This window comes from Adiantum capillus-veneris, chromosome 17, assembly GCF_014529385.1.
Source record: "Adiantum capillus-veneris isolate H3 chromosome 17, ASM1452938v2, whole genome shotgun sequence".
Taxonomy (NCBI): Eukaryota; Viridiplantae; Streptophyta; class Polypodiopsida; order Polypodiales; family Pteridaceae; genus Adiantum; species Adiantum capillus-veneris.
The window spans coordinates 157,830,752-157,845,959 of NC_140947.1; the positions used below are offsets into that span (position 1 = coordinate 157,830,752).

General features: G+C 41.0%; 1 protein-coding gene across 1 annotated transcript; it reads left to right on the forward strand.

The window, feature by feature from the left end:
• Positions 1–11,903: 11,903 nt before the first annotated feature.
• LOC147438399 (protein KINESIN LIGHT CHAIN-RELATED 1-like) lies at positions 11,904–14,554 on the forward strand. Its single transcript, XM_086487697.1, has one exon. It carries the CDS (start codon positions 12,340–12,342, stop codon positions 14,242–14,244), a length of 1,905 nt encoding a protein of 634 aa, XP_086343823.1. The 5' UTR covers positions 11,904–12,339; the 3' UTR covers positions 14,245–14,554.
• Positions 14,555–15,208: the final 654 nt, after the last annotated feature.

Here is a 15,208-nt window from a genome sequence, read left to right on the forward strand (position 1 = left end):
CTTTTTGTGGTCATAAATGCCTTTTCAGAGAATTCACACATTGTAGGGTCTGTCCAACATAGGTCAGGGAAGGAAGATTTGGGGATTTTACAAAGGATGTGAGGACATATCTCCACATGCAATATATACTATCTATTAAGCAAGCAAGGCTTTTGGATTTCCATGTGGTGCAAAGGGAACATCTACAAGGGACTCACAAAGAGTTTGGAGGCAAATAAGTAGTGACTCCTAGGATGAGGTGTTGAACGTCAACAAACGCTTGCGCCGAGGAGGGACAACGATCCTGAGGACAAAGATACAACCAGGAGCAAGAGTTCCTAGAGCACACATAGCAATGATGAATGGATGATTGTTCTCTTTCAACGATTCAGGGTACAAAGCTCCAAGAGGACACTTGTAGCTAGCGGCTACCAACACCCAAGTGGCTGAGAGACTGAGAGGGATTCAAAGCTATACAAGCTAATCCACCCCTCTCTCACCATCATTCTATGGCCTACATACAAAATATGTAACAAACTCTCTCTCTCTCTCTCTCTCTCTCTCTCTCTCTCTCTCTCTCTCTCTCTCTCTCTCTCTCTCTCTTGCGTCTAGAGAACGGGTTACATACTAATTAAATGGCTGCCCCAAATTATTGGCACATAAAGGGCCTTCTCTTGGTAAACAAATTTATGTTTTTCTTTACACTTTTTGAGCTCCTTTCACTTATTGACTGCAATGCTCTTAAACTACTCTCAAAATTTGATATTTACAACTCATTCTCTCCCCTTTGTATCACTCTCTTGAGCCGAATCTCTCTCTGATCCCTTTCTCCCCAATGGAGGCACCGTTGTTGAGGGGGTCAAGCTTGATCATGAATAGCATTAAGCAACTCACTCTTTTGATCCCTTGCTTCCCACTAGAGGAGCCCTTGCTAAGGAGCGATCAAAGAGAGACATCGACGATTCATATCAACTCGGACATCGTCAGACATTGGGACAAAGATAAGTTTCTCATGTAATGCAAGCCTCTAATGTGCTGAAGGAGGTTGCAACCAACTTGGAAACCAAAGACCCATGTGTTTCTAAGCAGGTATGTGAGGCTAAGACTTGAATTATAGAGTTGCAAGTTGTAGGGTGCTTAAATGCAAGAGGCAACGGCTCTCATAGTTAAAACAACAGTCTTTAAAAAATATAGCCCACTTTCCAATTGATAAGAGCTTCACAATTTGACATCTATACCAGAAGGAGATGCAATCCAACCACGTGTCACAAACCAGAAGAACAAGGAGTGTGGGTTCATGAGTGGTAATCCAACATGTGGAGAAAAGGTGAACAAGGGACATGGGGAGTTGAAAGATATAGGAAAACTATGACATTGCACCTAAAAAATAGCAAGGGCCTCTCTCAACATGCAAGGATCTATTCTTCAATCTGGAAGGCATATGGAATAACGTAAAAGTTAAACGAGGTAAACATATTCATGAAAGAGATTGTTTTTTTCTGTGGTGGTGGTGGTCAAGAGGGTTTCTTAGGAAAACATGTTGTGCTACACCAGGGATGATTTATGTATGGAAGCACCAAAAAAATTTAATGATTTTTCTATTCAACTTTAAATAAATTCTCTTTTTTTGCTTTTGCAGGAAGCACCACCTCTGGAGGTGACGAAAGTCTCACTTGTGCCAATAACAAATGAATCCATTAAGTACACATTTTGTTGCAAGCTTTGAAGTGCTTTGACTCCTCAAATTTTTTAGTAAGAAGTAAATATGTCGAACCCAACTTGACATGGGCAATTGAAAGTTGCACTGCATTTCCACTCTCTATATCCTTGAGGGTCTACAAATAAATGATGGCTTTCTTCACTTTCTAGCTCAAAGTAGCAGCCGCTCCCACCTTGTCACAGAGTTTTAGTAGCCCTCCTTTGTCAAAAAAACGCAACTACCCTACCTCATCCTTGACAAGAACTGATTGTTGAGATCTGGCCAAGCACTCATCTAGATTTTTCATTGATTTTTTAAATAACATTGCAACATGCTTGAACTCCTTTCTCTTCTCAGTGATAGATTCAAGCTGCATCAAGTAAAGCAGAATACTATGAGATGTTTCTTGGTGGTCCACTACATCAACTGCCTTTCTAATATAGTCTACAGCATCCTCCAGGTTATTTCAGAAGAGGCCATGGCAATTCTTATCAATGTAGAAAAATGGCATAGCCTTGATACTTTGCGCTATTGATAACTTCTTCCAACAATGGTAATGTAGCCCCACTATTCTCCTCATATGATAGTAACTTGATCCTTGCCATCTTGTTGGTCTCCTTTAAGTACTCCAAGATGGGCTTAGCTTCATTATGGTCCAATAGAGCATCCTCATACTTCTGAGTTCATAGTGAATTCCTAACATTAGGGCCCTTACCCTCCCAGCTTGGAGTAGCATGTCATGTAGCCTTTAATAGTAATATGTGCAAAGCTCACTGCAACTTTAGGGTCTGGTGTATTCCCACACGCTATCCCTACCTTATAGTACAAGGTTGGAAGTTCAAGACTACCCTCCTTTTATGCCTTCTTCCCTATTCTCATGGCATGCTCAAAATGCATTAGCAATTTATGATACTATCCACGAAGGCTCTCTAGCTGCCCTAGTATGTGATGCACACTCTCGGGGGGGTGCACCTTTAAGAAACTATTCATATAACGTGCGTTCAAAGGGTAAATTATCGCAACATTTCAAAGTACAAAAGCCACCGCGCTACACGGAACCACTTTTGCACATGGCAGTGGTGATGGCAGAAAGAAGAGTGGTCAGCTGTGATTTTTCCAACTACCTCCTTGACAATATAGTGGAAGCAAACATCAAGGGAAGCCAAAAGAGCAAGTCATATATGAATGTTGGACCAATGCTTACTAGAATTTCTTACCGGGCATTAGGTATGATTGACAAACTACCACCTATTGAACCACAACTAAATCTAATCCACAAATCTAAAAGAGCAGTAAAGCCAGTAGCAGGACCATCTATGAGGCCACAACCAGAGATCAAGAAAACAAGACAAAACGCAAGGAAAAATGGCACTGGTAGCGAGGAGACAGAATTAGATGCACTGAGCAGCGAAGAAGCTAAGTCAAAGGACAGAGAAACCAGGCGGCAGAGGCAATCCCTATCACACAAGCACGAAGGACAATGGAAGAAGCACAGGCACAAAGGGAAAGACTTCACCAACACAAGCATGAAGAAAAGAGAAGTCTTGGAACGGAAGCAGATGATGAAAAAGAGGATGAGGAAGATGTGCCTCTACACCACAAAAAGTTTGAAGCTTTGGGGAGAATCAAACAACATAAAAGAAAAGAGGCAGTGGAGAATCTGAACATTGCCAGCGAAATGCGACAACGGATTTAGAATGAACTTAAGCATAGAATGGAGCAAATAGAAAGAGAGGATGCAAAATGTCCACGCATCGATTATCTTGAATGATCGGATGAATCTACCAAGGCAGGGGAGAAAGCAGAAGGCCAAGAAGAGGAAGGTGGTCTAGACAACCTTGACAATCAAGTGGAAAACCTACCATCATTGAAAGAGGAAAAGTTACCTTCAAAGTTGGAAACAGAAAGAAGAGAAAACGCCATGGACCCTCCTGAACGAACGACGTACAAAGTGTTGTCACCAAAGCAGGCAGTTCAAGAAGAAGAGACAACACTGCCAAAGATCACAATTCTGGCTGCTCGTGAAGTACAATTAAGAATAGAAAACGACGAATGAGGCTGATACTTCTGACCAAGGACAAAGAAGTCAAAAACAACCAAGGTCACCTCATTCGTAGGCTGTAGTAGATGAAGGAGCACAAATGATCAGGTCCTTTGACATTGACACACACTTAGACCAAATCAAGCTCCAGTTTCAATGCCAAAGAGCACTCTACAACCTGCGTGAATTAAAGCTGGAAGACACAAAGAAGGAGGCAACAAAAGCGGTTGAAAATACACTGAAACTACAAGCCAAAATCGAGGAGTTGCAGAAAGTCCAACTACAACTCCAGTCAGAATTACAGAGAGAATAGGAAAATGCTGCATATTACTACAGATAAGTCCAAGCATTTAATGAATCCAACACAAATCTGCACGTCGAGCAACAAAGACTAGAAGAGCTAGCTAGGGAGAAGGAACATAATGAGAAGCTACAAGAGTTTTATGCAGTGGTCAGCAAGACTCTTACACAGCTTTTAACCTTGCAAGAAATGCCAAGTTCAAGAAGCACGTCAGCTAAACCGACCTCGCTAACTAAAGAGGTCCAGGATCTAAACGATGCCCTTGCTCAAGAGCAGTATGATAGGCAAATCATGATAGTCGAGCTTTGCAAAAAGCTAAAGGTGAAGAGATTGAAGTTCTAAGGAAGCAACTGGCAGAGGCAAAGGAAGAATTGATTGCTCAGTGGGCAACACAGATGAAGCCAGTGCAAATAGTCCCTGTAGAATTCACACAAACATATGGACAAGGACATTTCACATTTGAAGCTCACCATGTAGATATGCTAGGTACAAGCACAAAAACCACAATGCATGAATTTGAAGATCCAGCCATGATGTCAATCTCTGACACTCCAAAAGATGAAATTCAACGATGAATCTCAGAAGTCAAAGACCCTTCACACAAAGACTATTTGCAATACAAGCTCAAGGTGTTGGAGTCAGCTACCCTACTCATGATCACTCCTGATGAAGTGGTGAAAAATCTCGGGCCTGAAATGATCGCACTCCCACTAATGAGGTAGGAGGCTCTCTTATGGAAAAGAAAAATGCTACATGCCCTCGAGCCCAACCAAAAAGGAGATTACATAGACTACCATACACGTACATCCAATCATCGAGAATCAACCAAACTGGCAAAGGAAATGGTTTGAGCAGCGGCCATCCAACAGACAAAACCTATTACAGAAATGCTCCATAGCATCTCCAGATTGACCCAACCTATTGCCCCATCAACAAACGGCGATCCTGGGAAAGCTTTTATTCATGGCAAAGCAGGAGAGTAGCTGTTCTACAATACCCATTCATAACCAAGCCAAGCAATAACCTCCTCCCCTCAAAAAAGTATATGCTTCACATGCTCAAAGGAGTCATCAACATGATGAAGAGAATACCGGATCTTGCATTCCAGTTGCTCGTAAAAATTGCCAAGATGCTAATCACCTGCATGACGCCATTCAATGATATAGAAGCAGCAAAGCATCCTTGGCAGGTATTTGTGAAGGCACAAGAGGACTATGCTGGAATATGGAAATAGAGGTTCCCAGAAAAACATCATCATGGGATTGTATACGAGAGTCATGTTTTTGCCCTCACATTACAAGCAAACCTTTTAGGAGGCATTCATGACATGATTTTTTGAAGTCGACTACTCCATCTTTAATCCCATGACCAAAGGTTTACCAGCTCGGCATATCGCGTATCAGAGCACTATCATCAATAATCCTTTCAGAGAGCTGGCAACAAAGATGGAGATCGAGACAAGGGCAAAAAAATTCATGTGACTCACAGGGACGCTAGAAAAGAGACTGATCAACTACTAAAGGCGACAATCAAATGCAGATTGCATGAGGACGTGCAATGAATAGGAAGGAGGGAATGTTTGGTGGATACACCAAAATGTCACTTAAAAGCCGGATACACACCAAACTTTGTTGTAATCAATCATTTTTTCAAAAGAAGGTGTGTAATTCTGCTGTTGATTATTCTCAAATTGTAATATATTATATCATTCCCTCTTACTCTCTCAGAGCCTACAAACCATGTAAGTGGACAAATGGCCGTGGGAAAGGGTCCCAAGTTTTTAAGTCAAAAAACTTGTATATGTCCTATTTCACCGCTTTACTTATCACATGGTTTCATTGACTAAACAAACTTGGACAGCCACAAAACTTTAGGGGAAGCTATACTAGGTCTTAGGCGACACACCTACACAATCTGATAGCGTTCTGACAAGGTACAAAAATCACAACCCATCATGAACTAGATTATAAAAACTGCAACAGAAGCATTCAAATAGGTCATCCTAAGGTCTATTATCACTCTCCTATCATCAAAATGATGTAAAATGGAATTTTAAGCACTCAAATCTAAAGATAAAGTGGAGAAATAATTTTGACAAACTTCAATAGAACTGACAATGCTTACACCCATATGAAAGTACAAGAGACAAGGAACACAATACAAGTTTCAGAATGGAAATAGGATTACCCAATCCTTAGAAAAGTTGATTACAAATTAGAGCTGCTTGGCCACTTGAGAACACATATACAAAGCTCCTTTCATTCTCCACAAAAAAGCCTCCTTTTCATACTAAGGTTATTATTATTTATATCTAGGGCCTTCTAAATGGCCAATGGCCAAGCTCACATGGGTCTTTACAAATAGGATAGATTGCTACTCTAGACTTAGGATTTACACATAGTATAGCTAAACTAGCATGGAAAAATAATAGAGTATAAATATATTAAAAATATGTCCTCCGACCTCTAGGTGAGCACCCTTATGCTGAAATGGATGAGCACTCCCCCCTTCCTTGCTTGTATCATCCCTTGACACGACCATGTGCAATCTAGTCGTTAGGGTTGTCTTCAGGTTTGTCTCTAAAGTTGATCTTTGACTTTGAAATTGCTTTGTAGTTGATGACACTCCCCCCTTCCTTGAGTATTTTATACATGTTGTGTTCTAGTTGATACGTGAAGTTGGGCTTCTATTGTTGAGGGTTTGGTTTTCGTGTGACTGTCTTCTACATTTTCCCTTTTGCTATATGACTTGATGGACACTACGCTTTGGTATCCATATCTTATTATTACCATTGTAAAAGCCTTGTTTTTGTAGTAGAAGACGAGGTATCCATCTCAAGGCTGTATCACCCTCAATTGTGATTGGCTTCTGTTGGCTCTTGGTTGTGATTGTTTTCCTTTGGGTGATACATGACTGATCTTAGTTGTTCCAAGTTGAGCTACTACTGTTGGTAACCATATTTGAGAGTTACCTTCATAGAATCCTTGTGCTTTGAGTAGCTTGATTGGAATTATCTGTTGCTTCACATGTCTTTATTGGGTAGCTTGTTAGAAGTCTATTGACTTTGGTACCCATACTTACATTCGTATTGCTTGTTTCTTTGAGGGTTCTTCTTTTGCCTTTTGTGGTTGTTCTTTTTCCTAATTAAGGTGTTTGTCTTCCATTGATAGCTCGGTTTTCTCTTTGTAGAAATTTTTCTTGAGGTGAGTAGGTCCAGGCTATTACCTTGGGCTTTTTGGCCCGAACATTAGTGTTTCCTTGAAAGTAGCCTTGAGTAGTGATTGACTCATTTGATGCTACCCACCCTATTACCTTTGATTATTGAGGTTGAACTTGTAATTGGTGTATTCAAATTGTATCTTTGACTTTGATGTGCTCTTTGGATAATAACACTTGGTTTTTTTCTCAACTTTTTTGGAGGCTTAGTTGTGATAGAAATTTTGGTTGATAAACTTTTTGCTTTGGTTTTTATTGCATTGTCAATGGTTTGGCTTTTGATGTAGAGGTTGTGTAGCAAGTTTGATGGATGAAGGTAAAGTTGACTTGTGAGGTTGATTTTCTTTAGTGTATGCTTTAGTATTATCTTTTTTTATTATGGTTGGTAAGTGTCCTTGAACTCCCCAATACTCAACTTGAGTACGGCTTCTACCATGCCAAAGCTAGGAATTGGCGTTTTAGAACTTGTGTACACTATTTCTTCTAGCTCTTTAATTGGTGGCTTTCCAATCATTGTCCAAGTACCATAAGATGTTAAATTATTTGTAGCATAAGGATCGATCATAGGTGAACATGTAATTTTGACTCCTATTTCTCTAGATAAGCTAAATTTGATCATTGTAGGAGATAATCGATCTTTTGCCTTATCCTTGTTCTTGTCTCGATCTTGAGTTTGTTGAACATCTGATGTGGAACTTGGAAACACTGCTTCTTCATCTACTTTCGGTTGTGGTCGGCTTCTTGAAACAACTATTGTTGATTCTAAATGTATGTTAATGATAACTTTTTTTTGTGGTTGCTTTCCTTCCTTTGTTTGTGCTTTTGCATCATGATTCATGACATACTCATTTGTCTCACCTTTTTTGCTTTCATCCTCAGATTTTTCATTAGCTTCCTTCAACACCTTTATCATAAAATAGAGAACTGTGGCATAGCATTTCTCATCACAAAACTTTGTAGGTGTTATTTCATTTACACACATATCTAGAGTGGCCAAGGTTTAGTTCCATCCGAATGGCTCAAATGAATCCTCATTAAATGGTTTTGGGATGTACTCTTTGTCCTCTTTTGGTCTTTCTAGAATACAATCCTCTTTGGCTAAACTTACATATTTTGAAGCTCGGACATCCAAAGGTGTGTTTTGGTTTACAGCCATGCTACGATTTTTGGTTCATTTATGGTTACTGAATCGAACTCCTCAAGAAGTATCTTTGTGACATCTCTATAGCTTTTATGTTCACCCTTTTGGTTGTCGCTTTATGTCTCAAGTAGATATGGTCATAGCTCCAATCTTGAACCATTTTAAGTTGTCTCATGAATGGATGTCCCAAAATGATATCAAAATTGTCGTCTTTCCCAAAATTTACTATTGTAAATGTATGCTCGTATTCTATCCCACAAGATGTTAAAACTATTTGTTCCAGTATATCCATAGGTCTCTCTACATAACCATCTGCGAGTTGCAATTTTAATTTGGTTTTTCTAAGAGCCATTATTTCCCATTTTTTCCAAATTTCTCTGGTGGATATGGCTACTCCAACCTCATTATCAAGTATGGCCATTGTTTTGAGTTCTTTGTGCTCCACTGGAAACCTACTTTAATCACATACATGCCAAAAACTTGCTACTTTAATCACATATATGCCAAAAACTTGTGACAATAAATTATCATCTTAAAAGAAAAGTTGACTGAGGGTTCTTATGCATACAAGAATGTTTTTTTATGTTTTTATATTCTCTATTTAAGGATTCTTCCTAGCCTCAACATATTTTCATAATGCATTGTAAGACTAATGCTCGGGACTTTTGGAAAACAACATTGAGCTTGGTAATGCTTTAATACATGTAATATGCAAATGCTTTAATACATGTAAGACTAATGCTCGGGACTTTTGGAAAACAACATTGAGCTTGGTAATGCTTTAATACATGTAATATGCAAATGTGGTAATCGTAACAAAAAGCACAACACACAAGCTCCTTGTGTAGAATGTCACCTATTTGAGTGGATTGTTGATTGCAAGGTATGCTTGGCATGGGTAGGGAAAGATGTTAGGCTAATTTGTAAGGATGCAAGGTGACCGTAGGGGCTCTTAGAAACCAACATCATGCTTTAGTCCACATCTATGCCACGTGTGTTTATCTAGAAAAAGCACAAGTGTGCTTGATGAGCGTACTACCCATAATGTTGTCGCTGTGAGTGCATCGATTGCATTAATGCCTAATATGTCAAGGCCATGAAAATTTTGGTTGTTTTCAAAAGATGTCAACTAAGGAGCTAAGGACTTCTTTTCAAATGAAATCACGTCCTTGCATCTTGAAGGTGTGTGGCATTATGCAAGATGTTGACATGGGTGAGAAGAGTTTATAGGAATAATACATGATTGCAAACCATCTTTAAGCTGCTTAACCGAATAGATTTAGGTCCAACTTACTAGTGCATTAAAGACCATGAGAATCAGATCCACTCATGTGGGATCTCCATTGCGACTCTCATCACCACAATTCTGGAGCATCAAGAATCACTTATCAGCTCCATACATACTGTATCACATGTATCTTTGGTCCCATAGGTCATATTTGACCTCCGAGGATGACAATAAAATCTATCTATATGTCTCTCTTGCGTGCAAAGAAATATCACTTGAAAAACCCTCTACTCAAATGGTGCCGATTCTCAGGGCAAAATACATCATTGATTACAAAGCAAGCCTGAAGGCGACAGGATACAACTAGCCACATGGAAAACTGAAAAAAAACTGAAAGCGAGGCTAAAAAACCACTCCTAAAGAGAATAATTAGTGGCTTGGTGAGCGAAGTGTAGAGGAAATGATAGCAGTGTATGAAAGATAGGCACTTTCGCTAAAAGCATACTCTACTACTATAAACCAAAAACGTGAACACCAAAAGCCAATAGGGGTGAAAAGGACATGGAACATTTGCAATGACAAGAGCTCTTAACATCGAGTGATCTTACAACAAAAGGCAATGGATAAACAAAATGGAGAGAGCATTTGATGACAAAGATGAGGGAGAAGAGGCAACTATAATCACCCAGAAGCTGCTGTAGAAACCATGAGATGAGCAACAAAGCACTACATTGGAGCTGACAAGGAGCTATCAACTAAGATACAAACCAATCCACTTGTTGAAGGTGGCTCTTGAGGACCAAGCTAAGGAGACAACTCCAAGAAGACAGTGAAGGAGACTCTAATGACAACAACCTTTCACAAATCTGAATTATTGCCGAGTGTCTTGGTCCACCAAAACAACACACTTGACAATGAATCAAATGAAATTACAATTGGGGATGGGGTTTCTTATATACCCCTCACATGAATCGCCCAACCCAATTCTCATGTCAAAAATGTAAAAAAAGCAAAAAGAATAAAAATAATTGGGATCACATACGACATTCAATTGAGATGCGTAACTTTAACAAAAAGACCTTCCATGTCTATTGCTAGGGAACAAACCCCAAAGAATGCGCTTAGAAAGTAAGACATGGCTCTCCATCTCTCGTTCTTTTTGTGGGTTTGCTCATCATTATGCACTCTAATAGAATTGTAGGTATGACCTACAAGATATTTGAACCTACAATAAGGAAATTTCTAATGAGATGATGTAGTCTAGACATCTCTTTGAATGCACAATCCATTATGAAGCTGTGAGCCAAGCTATAGCCAAAAGCACTTGGTTGGCCACCAAGGAGACAACCTAATGATAAATTTGACGATGACTAATGATGCATCTTCTGACCAATAAACTACAGAACTACGGCCAAAAGTGCTGATGAGGGGAGACATTAATCCCAATGTGAAACACCTGACTGCCTCGATCCAAGCTAAGAATAGCCATCCGCTTTGCCTCACTGGCAGCACTCACCCTGCACTCCAATGGCAATCCCATGTGACTTGCTCCAATTGATGAGAGCACCACTAGTCACACAAAATCTGTCCATGATTGGGGGAAAGAATCCAAGATTGGCAAGGATTACTCGACTAAAGAATAGTATCACCTATATACTCCTAATTGAGCAAACAAGCACCCACACCCTCTAGAAGGGCAAACAGAGTTCTCTAATTTGTGGAATACTGCATCACAAATAAGAGGATATGGTCTCAACAAAGAACATAAATAGGTTTGATGTTGAGGACAACCCTAGGATCATGAAAATACAAACGACTCTCTTACAAAACCCTCATTTGTAACCACGTTATCAACAAATGGGTATAATGCTCAAACACCACCGATCCATCGTGTTGAAAAGACCGTCTTATATGCCCTCCAAAAGTCGAGTCCACTATGTCATCATAAGTGTAAGGAAGATTGCCAAGGACTATTGTAGTTGTCTTGCATGTACAGTTGCCTCGTAAAATGTGAAGAGGTTGTCCATGATGTATCAATCATTCACACAACTCATCTAAGATGCATGTACAGCTGCCTCGTAAAATGTGAAGAGGTTGTCCATGATGTATCAATCATTCACACAACTTATCCGAGATGCATGTATCAAATCTGTAAGAAAGGCCAAAGGCTAGCACTAGCAAGAATCTTACACATTGAAGGCAGGAGAGTAATGGGACACCACTAACCCAGGCCAGAGGTATGCATGTAGGTAGTCCACATTAAAAAAACCACACAGACGCCACGTTTTAATTGGCCAAAGCCCGTATGGCCACACGCACAAAATTCCTCCCCAATGTCCCCAGCCTCTGCCTTAACGGCCATTAGGCTTACCAAGCAAGCTGCAAGGACCAGAGAAGGGGGTGTGAATTGTTTTCCGTGAGAGAATTTTCAGGCGTCCTCGCGCGTCGCGCTGTCTGGCTCTTACGTATCCCCTTGTCTTGAATCTGAAGGCGTTTCTTCTGTCCTGGGACTGATCGTTAAGCTCTTGTATGGTGGCTTGTAGTTTCTGGGAGATATTCTACTTACTGGTGAAGCTCTTTCATGTCTGCAGTCGTAGTTTCGACATGAATGCGTGCAGTTGGATGGATGCGTGGCCATCTGCAGTCCAACCTTGCTACCCTGGAAAAGCTTGTGAGACCAAGGCCCTCTTGAAGCACACAGCTTTGTAGTCTCCAAGTCTCTTCCACTTATGCGATGAGGTTTATTGCTCACCAGCGCCGCAGGTCACTCTTTAGCAGCATGCGTTTTGTCCGGGGAGGTGCAGTACGTGAAGGTTGTGTGGCAAAAAGTCCGACACAAAACATGGGTAGCGTGCCTTGTTTCAGTTTCAACAATGATATGGAGCTTCCATTGACTGAAGATAGCAAGCATATGCATGATTTTTTGTACAAGCAGGTATCGTCCTCTTGTTCTAGATTAATCTCTTTGCAATGCCTCAAGGCCCATAGTGGCAGCATGGGGTGTCATTTCTATTCTGACAGATATTCTCATGCAAGCTGCTGGAGGCAGTGCAGAGACTTGTGCACAGTGACTTCCCAAGAAACTAGTGATTTGAAGCCTGAGGTGGGTTGTGTGGATGCAAGTCAGGCAGCATGGGATACCCTCACTTCACAAATGAAAGATCTTAAGGATGGCTTGGCCAAAGGAAAGGTTTTAAAATCCCTAAAAGGGTTGGTGGATCAGCTAGAGCCATTTGCAGAGGCAATTGATCTCAGGCTTGGTTTAGCACGGCTTCGCTTAGCCCAGTCATTAGCAGCTGCAGGGGAGGAGCCTGGCATGTACCTTGGATATGCACAAAGAGCTTTGAAGTGTCTTGAAGCTCTTGTTAAAGGGTCGTGGGAACATGGGTTGTGTCTCTTTATCCTGGGATCTGCCTATGTTGAATTGGGAAAGTTTGATAGTGCTGTGCTACAGTTAGACCAGTGTGTTTCGGTGTTGAAACAGATGAAGGGGACGAGTCGCGATGGCCGCTATGATATTTTTGTTGTGAGTGTGCATCACATACTAGGTCAGCTAGAGAGCCTTCGTGGACAGTATCATAAATCGCTAATGCATTTTGAGCATGCCATCAGAATAGGGAAGAAGGCATTAAAGGAGGGGAGTCCTAAACTTCCAACCTTGTACTATAAGGCAGGGACAGCCTGTAGGAATGCGTCAGACCCTAAAGTTGCAATGAGCTTCGCATTGAAAGCTCTTGAAGGCTACATGACATGCTATGGTCCAAGCTCACTCCAAGTTGGGAGGGTAAGGGCTCTAATGTCAGGAATTCACTGTGACCTTCAGAAGTATGAGGATGCTCTATTGGAATATAATGAAGCTAAGCCCATCTTGGAGTACTTAAAAGAGACTGAAGAGATGGCAAGGATGAACCTTGACATGGCCAAGTTACTATCATATGAGAAGAAGAGTGGTGCCGCATTGCCATTGTTGGAACAGGTTATCAACAGCACCGAAGTATCAAGTCTATATCATTTTACTGCATTGATAAGAGCTGCCATGGCCTCTTCTGAATTAAAGCTGGAGGATGCTGCTGACTATTTCAGAAAGGCAGTTGATGCAGTGGACCACCAAGAAATATCTCGTAGCACCGCGCTTTACCTGGTGCAGCTTGGCTCAATCGCAGAAAAGAGAAAGGACTTCGAGCATGCTGCAATGCTGTTTCAAAAAGCAATGAAAATGCTAGATGAGTGCTTGGCTTGCTCTCCACAATCAGTTCTTGTCGAGGACAAGGCAGGACAGCTGCAATTTTTTGACAAAGTAGGACTGCTACAGCTCCGTGACAAGGTGGGGATGCTACTACTTCGAGCTGGAAAAGTGAAGAAAGCCATTCCCTATTTTCAGAGCTCCCTCAAGGATGCAGAGAGTGGAAATGGGGTGCAACTTCTAATTGCCCATGTCAAATTGGGTTCGGCTTATTCACTTCTTAATAAAAAATCCGAGGCGTCAAAGCACTTCAAAGCTTGCAACGAAATGTGTACTGAATGGATTCAGTTGTTATTGACATATAAATTCTACAGCTTTGCAATAACAAATCGAAGTATTGACCATTTGGGAGCATTGGAGAACTTGGGTATTTGTATGCTGTGGTTCTTTGTGTAGCAGATAATGGGTGGATTTGCGACTTGATGTGATGGGTCTTTAAAAAGTTGATGTCTTTCCGGACTCTCAGAGCCCTCACGTTGAGTCAGAACAAGGTATGCCTTTGAGGTTTTGATGTACATTTTTGTCTTTGTGAAGGCATTAAGAATGTCCAAAGCTACTCTTACCCACCAGATGGAAATGTTTGAAACCCCCATTGCCTTCTCGTGCATCTATCGAGTGAAATTCACAAGCAAGTCCTTGAGCAAAAGGAAGCAATGTGTATGTATTTGACAAACTTCCTTTGGAGCACTTGAAGCCTTTTGTGAAACTTTTGTTGTGTGGTACTTGAGTTAATTGTAGAGGTACAGAAACGATGGAGGTATGCGGTGCCAAGTTGTATGAAAGTTCATGTTACAAATTTTTTCTCTCGTTGCATCATATCTGTCATGTTCACTCGAAGCCTGTTTTGTCCCCTTGGAGTGAAACAGAGGATCACGCCTCTAGAAAGAACCAGTTCAGGTGTGGATAGGCTGCTTTTATTTCACATACAAAGAGGTGTGCAACAGTGAGGTGGTGATGAAGGTGCATTGAGGACCTGGAAAGGAGAAAAAACTCGCAAGTGGCAGTAAGCGCCAAGCTTGACGATAAGCTGTCATGCAAAAGGCCTTGTTGTCTTCTGCGATTGCAATGCTGCTGCTCCTCCCAGGGTAGGAGTGGCCCATGGGCTTGCAACCGGTGCCCAATAAGCTTGCAACAAATTTCGTAGAATTGCCAATGGGAACATGAAATGTTGGGGACTTATTGCCAACCGCAGACCCATGTAAACTGTCTCCAAAAGATGTCTAAACAAAGATAAAAGAACTATCTAAGGTGTCAAGAAAACGTTTTTTTATCTAGGCAAGTCGTTTCTGAAAAGAAGCAAGTGAAAGCACTCCCTTTTTGGACTACATGAGTAGTCCTTAGTTAAGGGTTAGATTTTTGG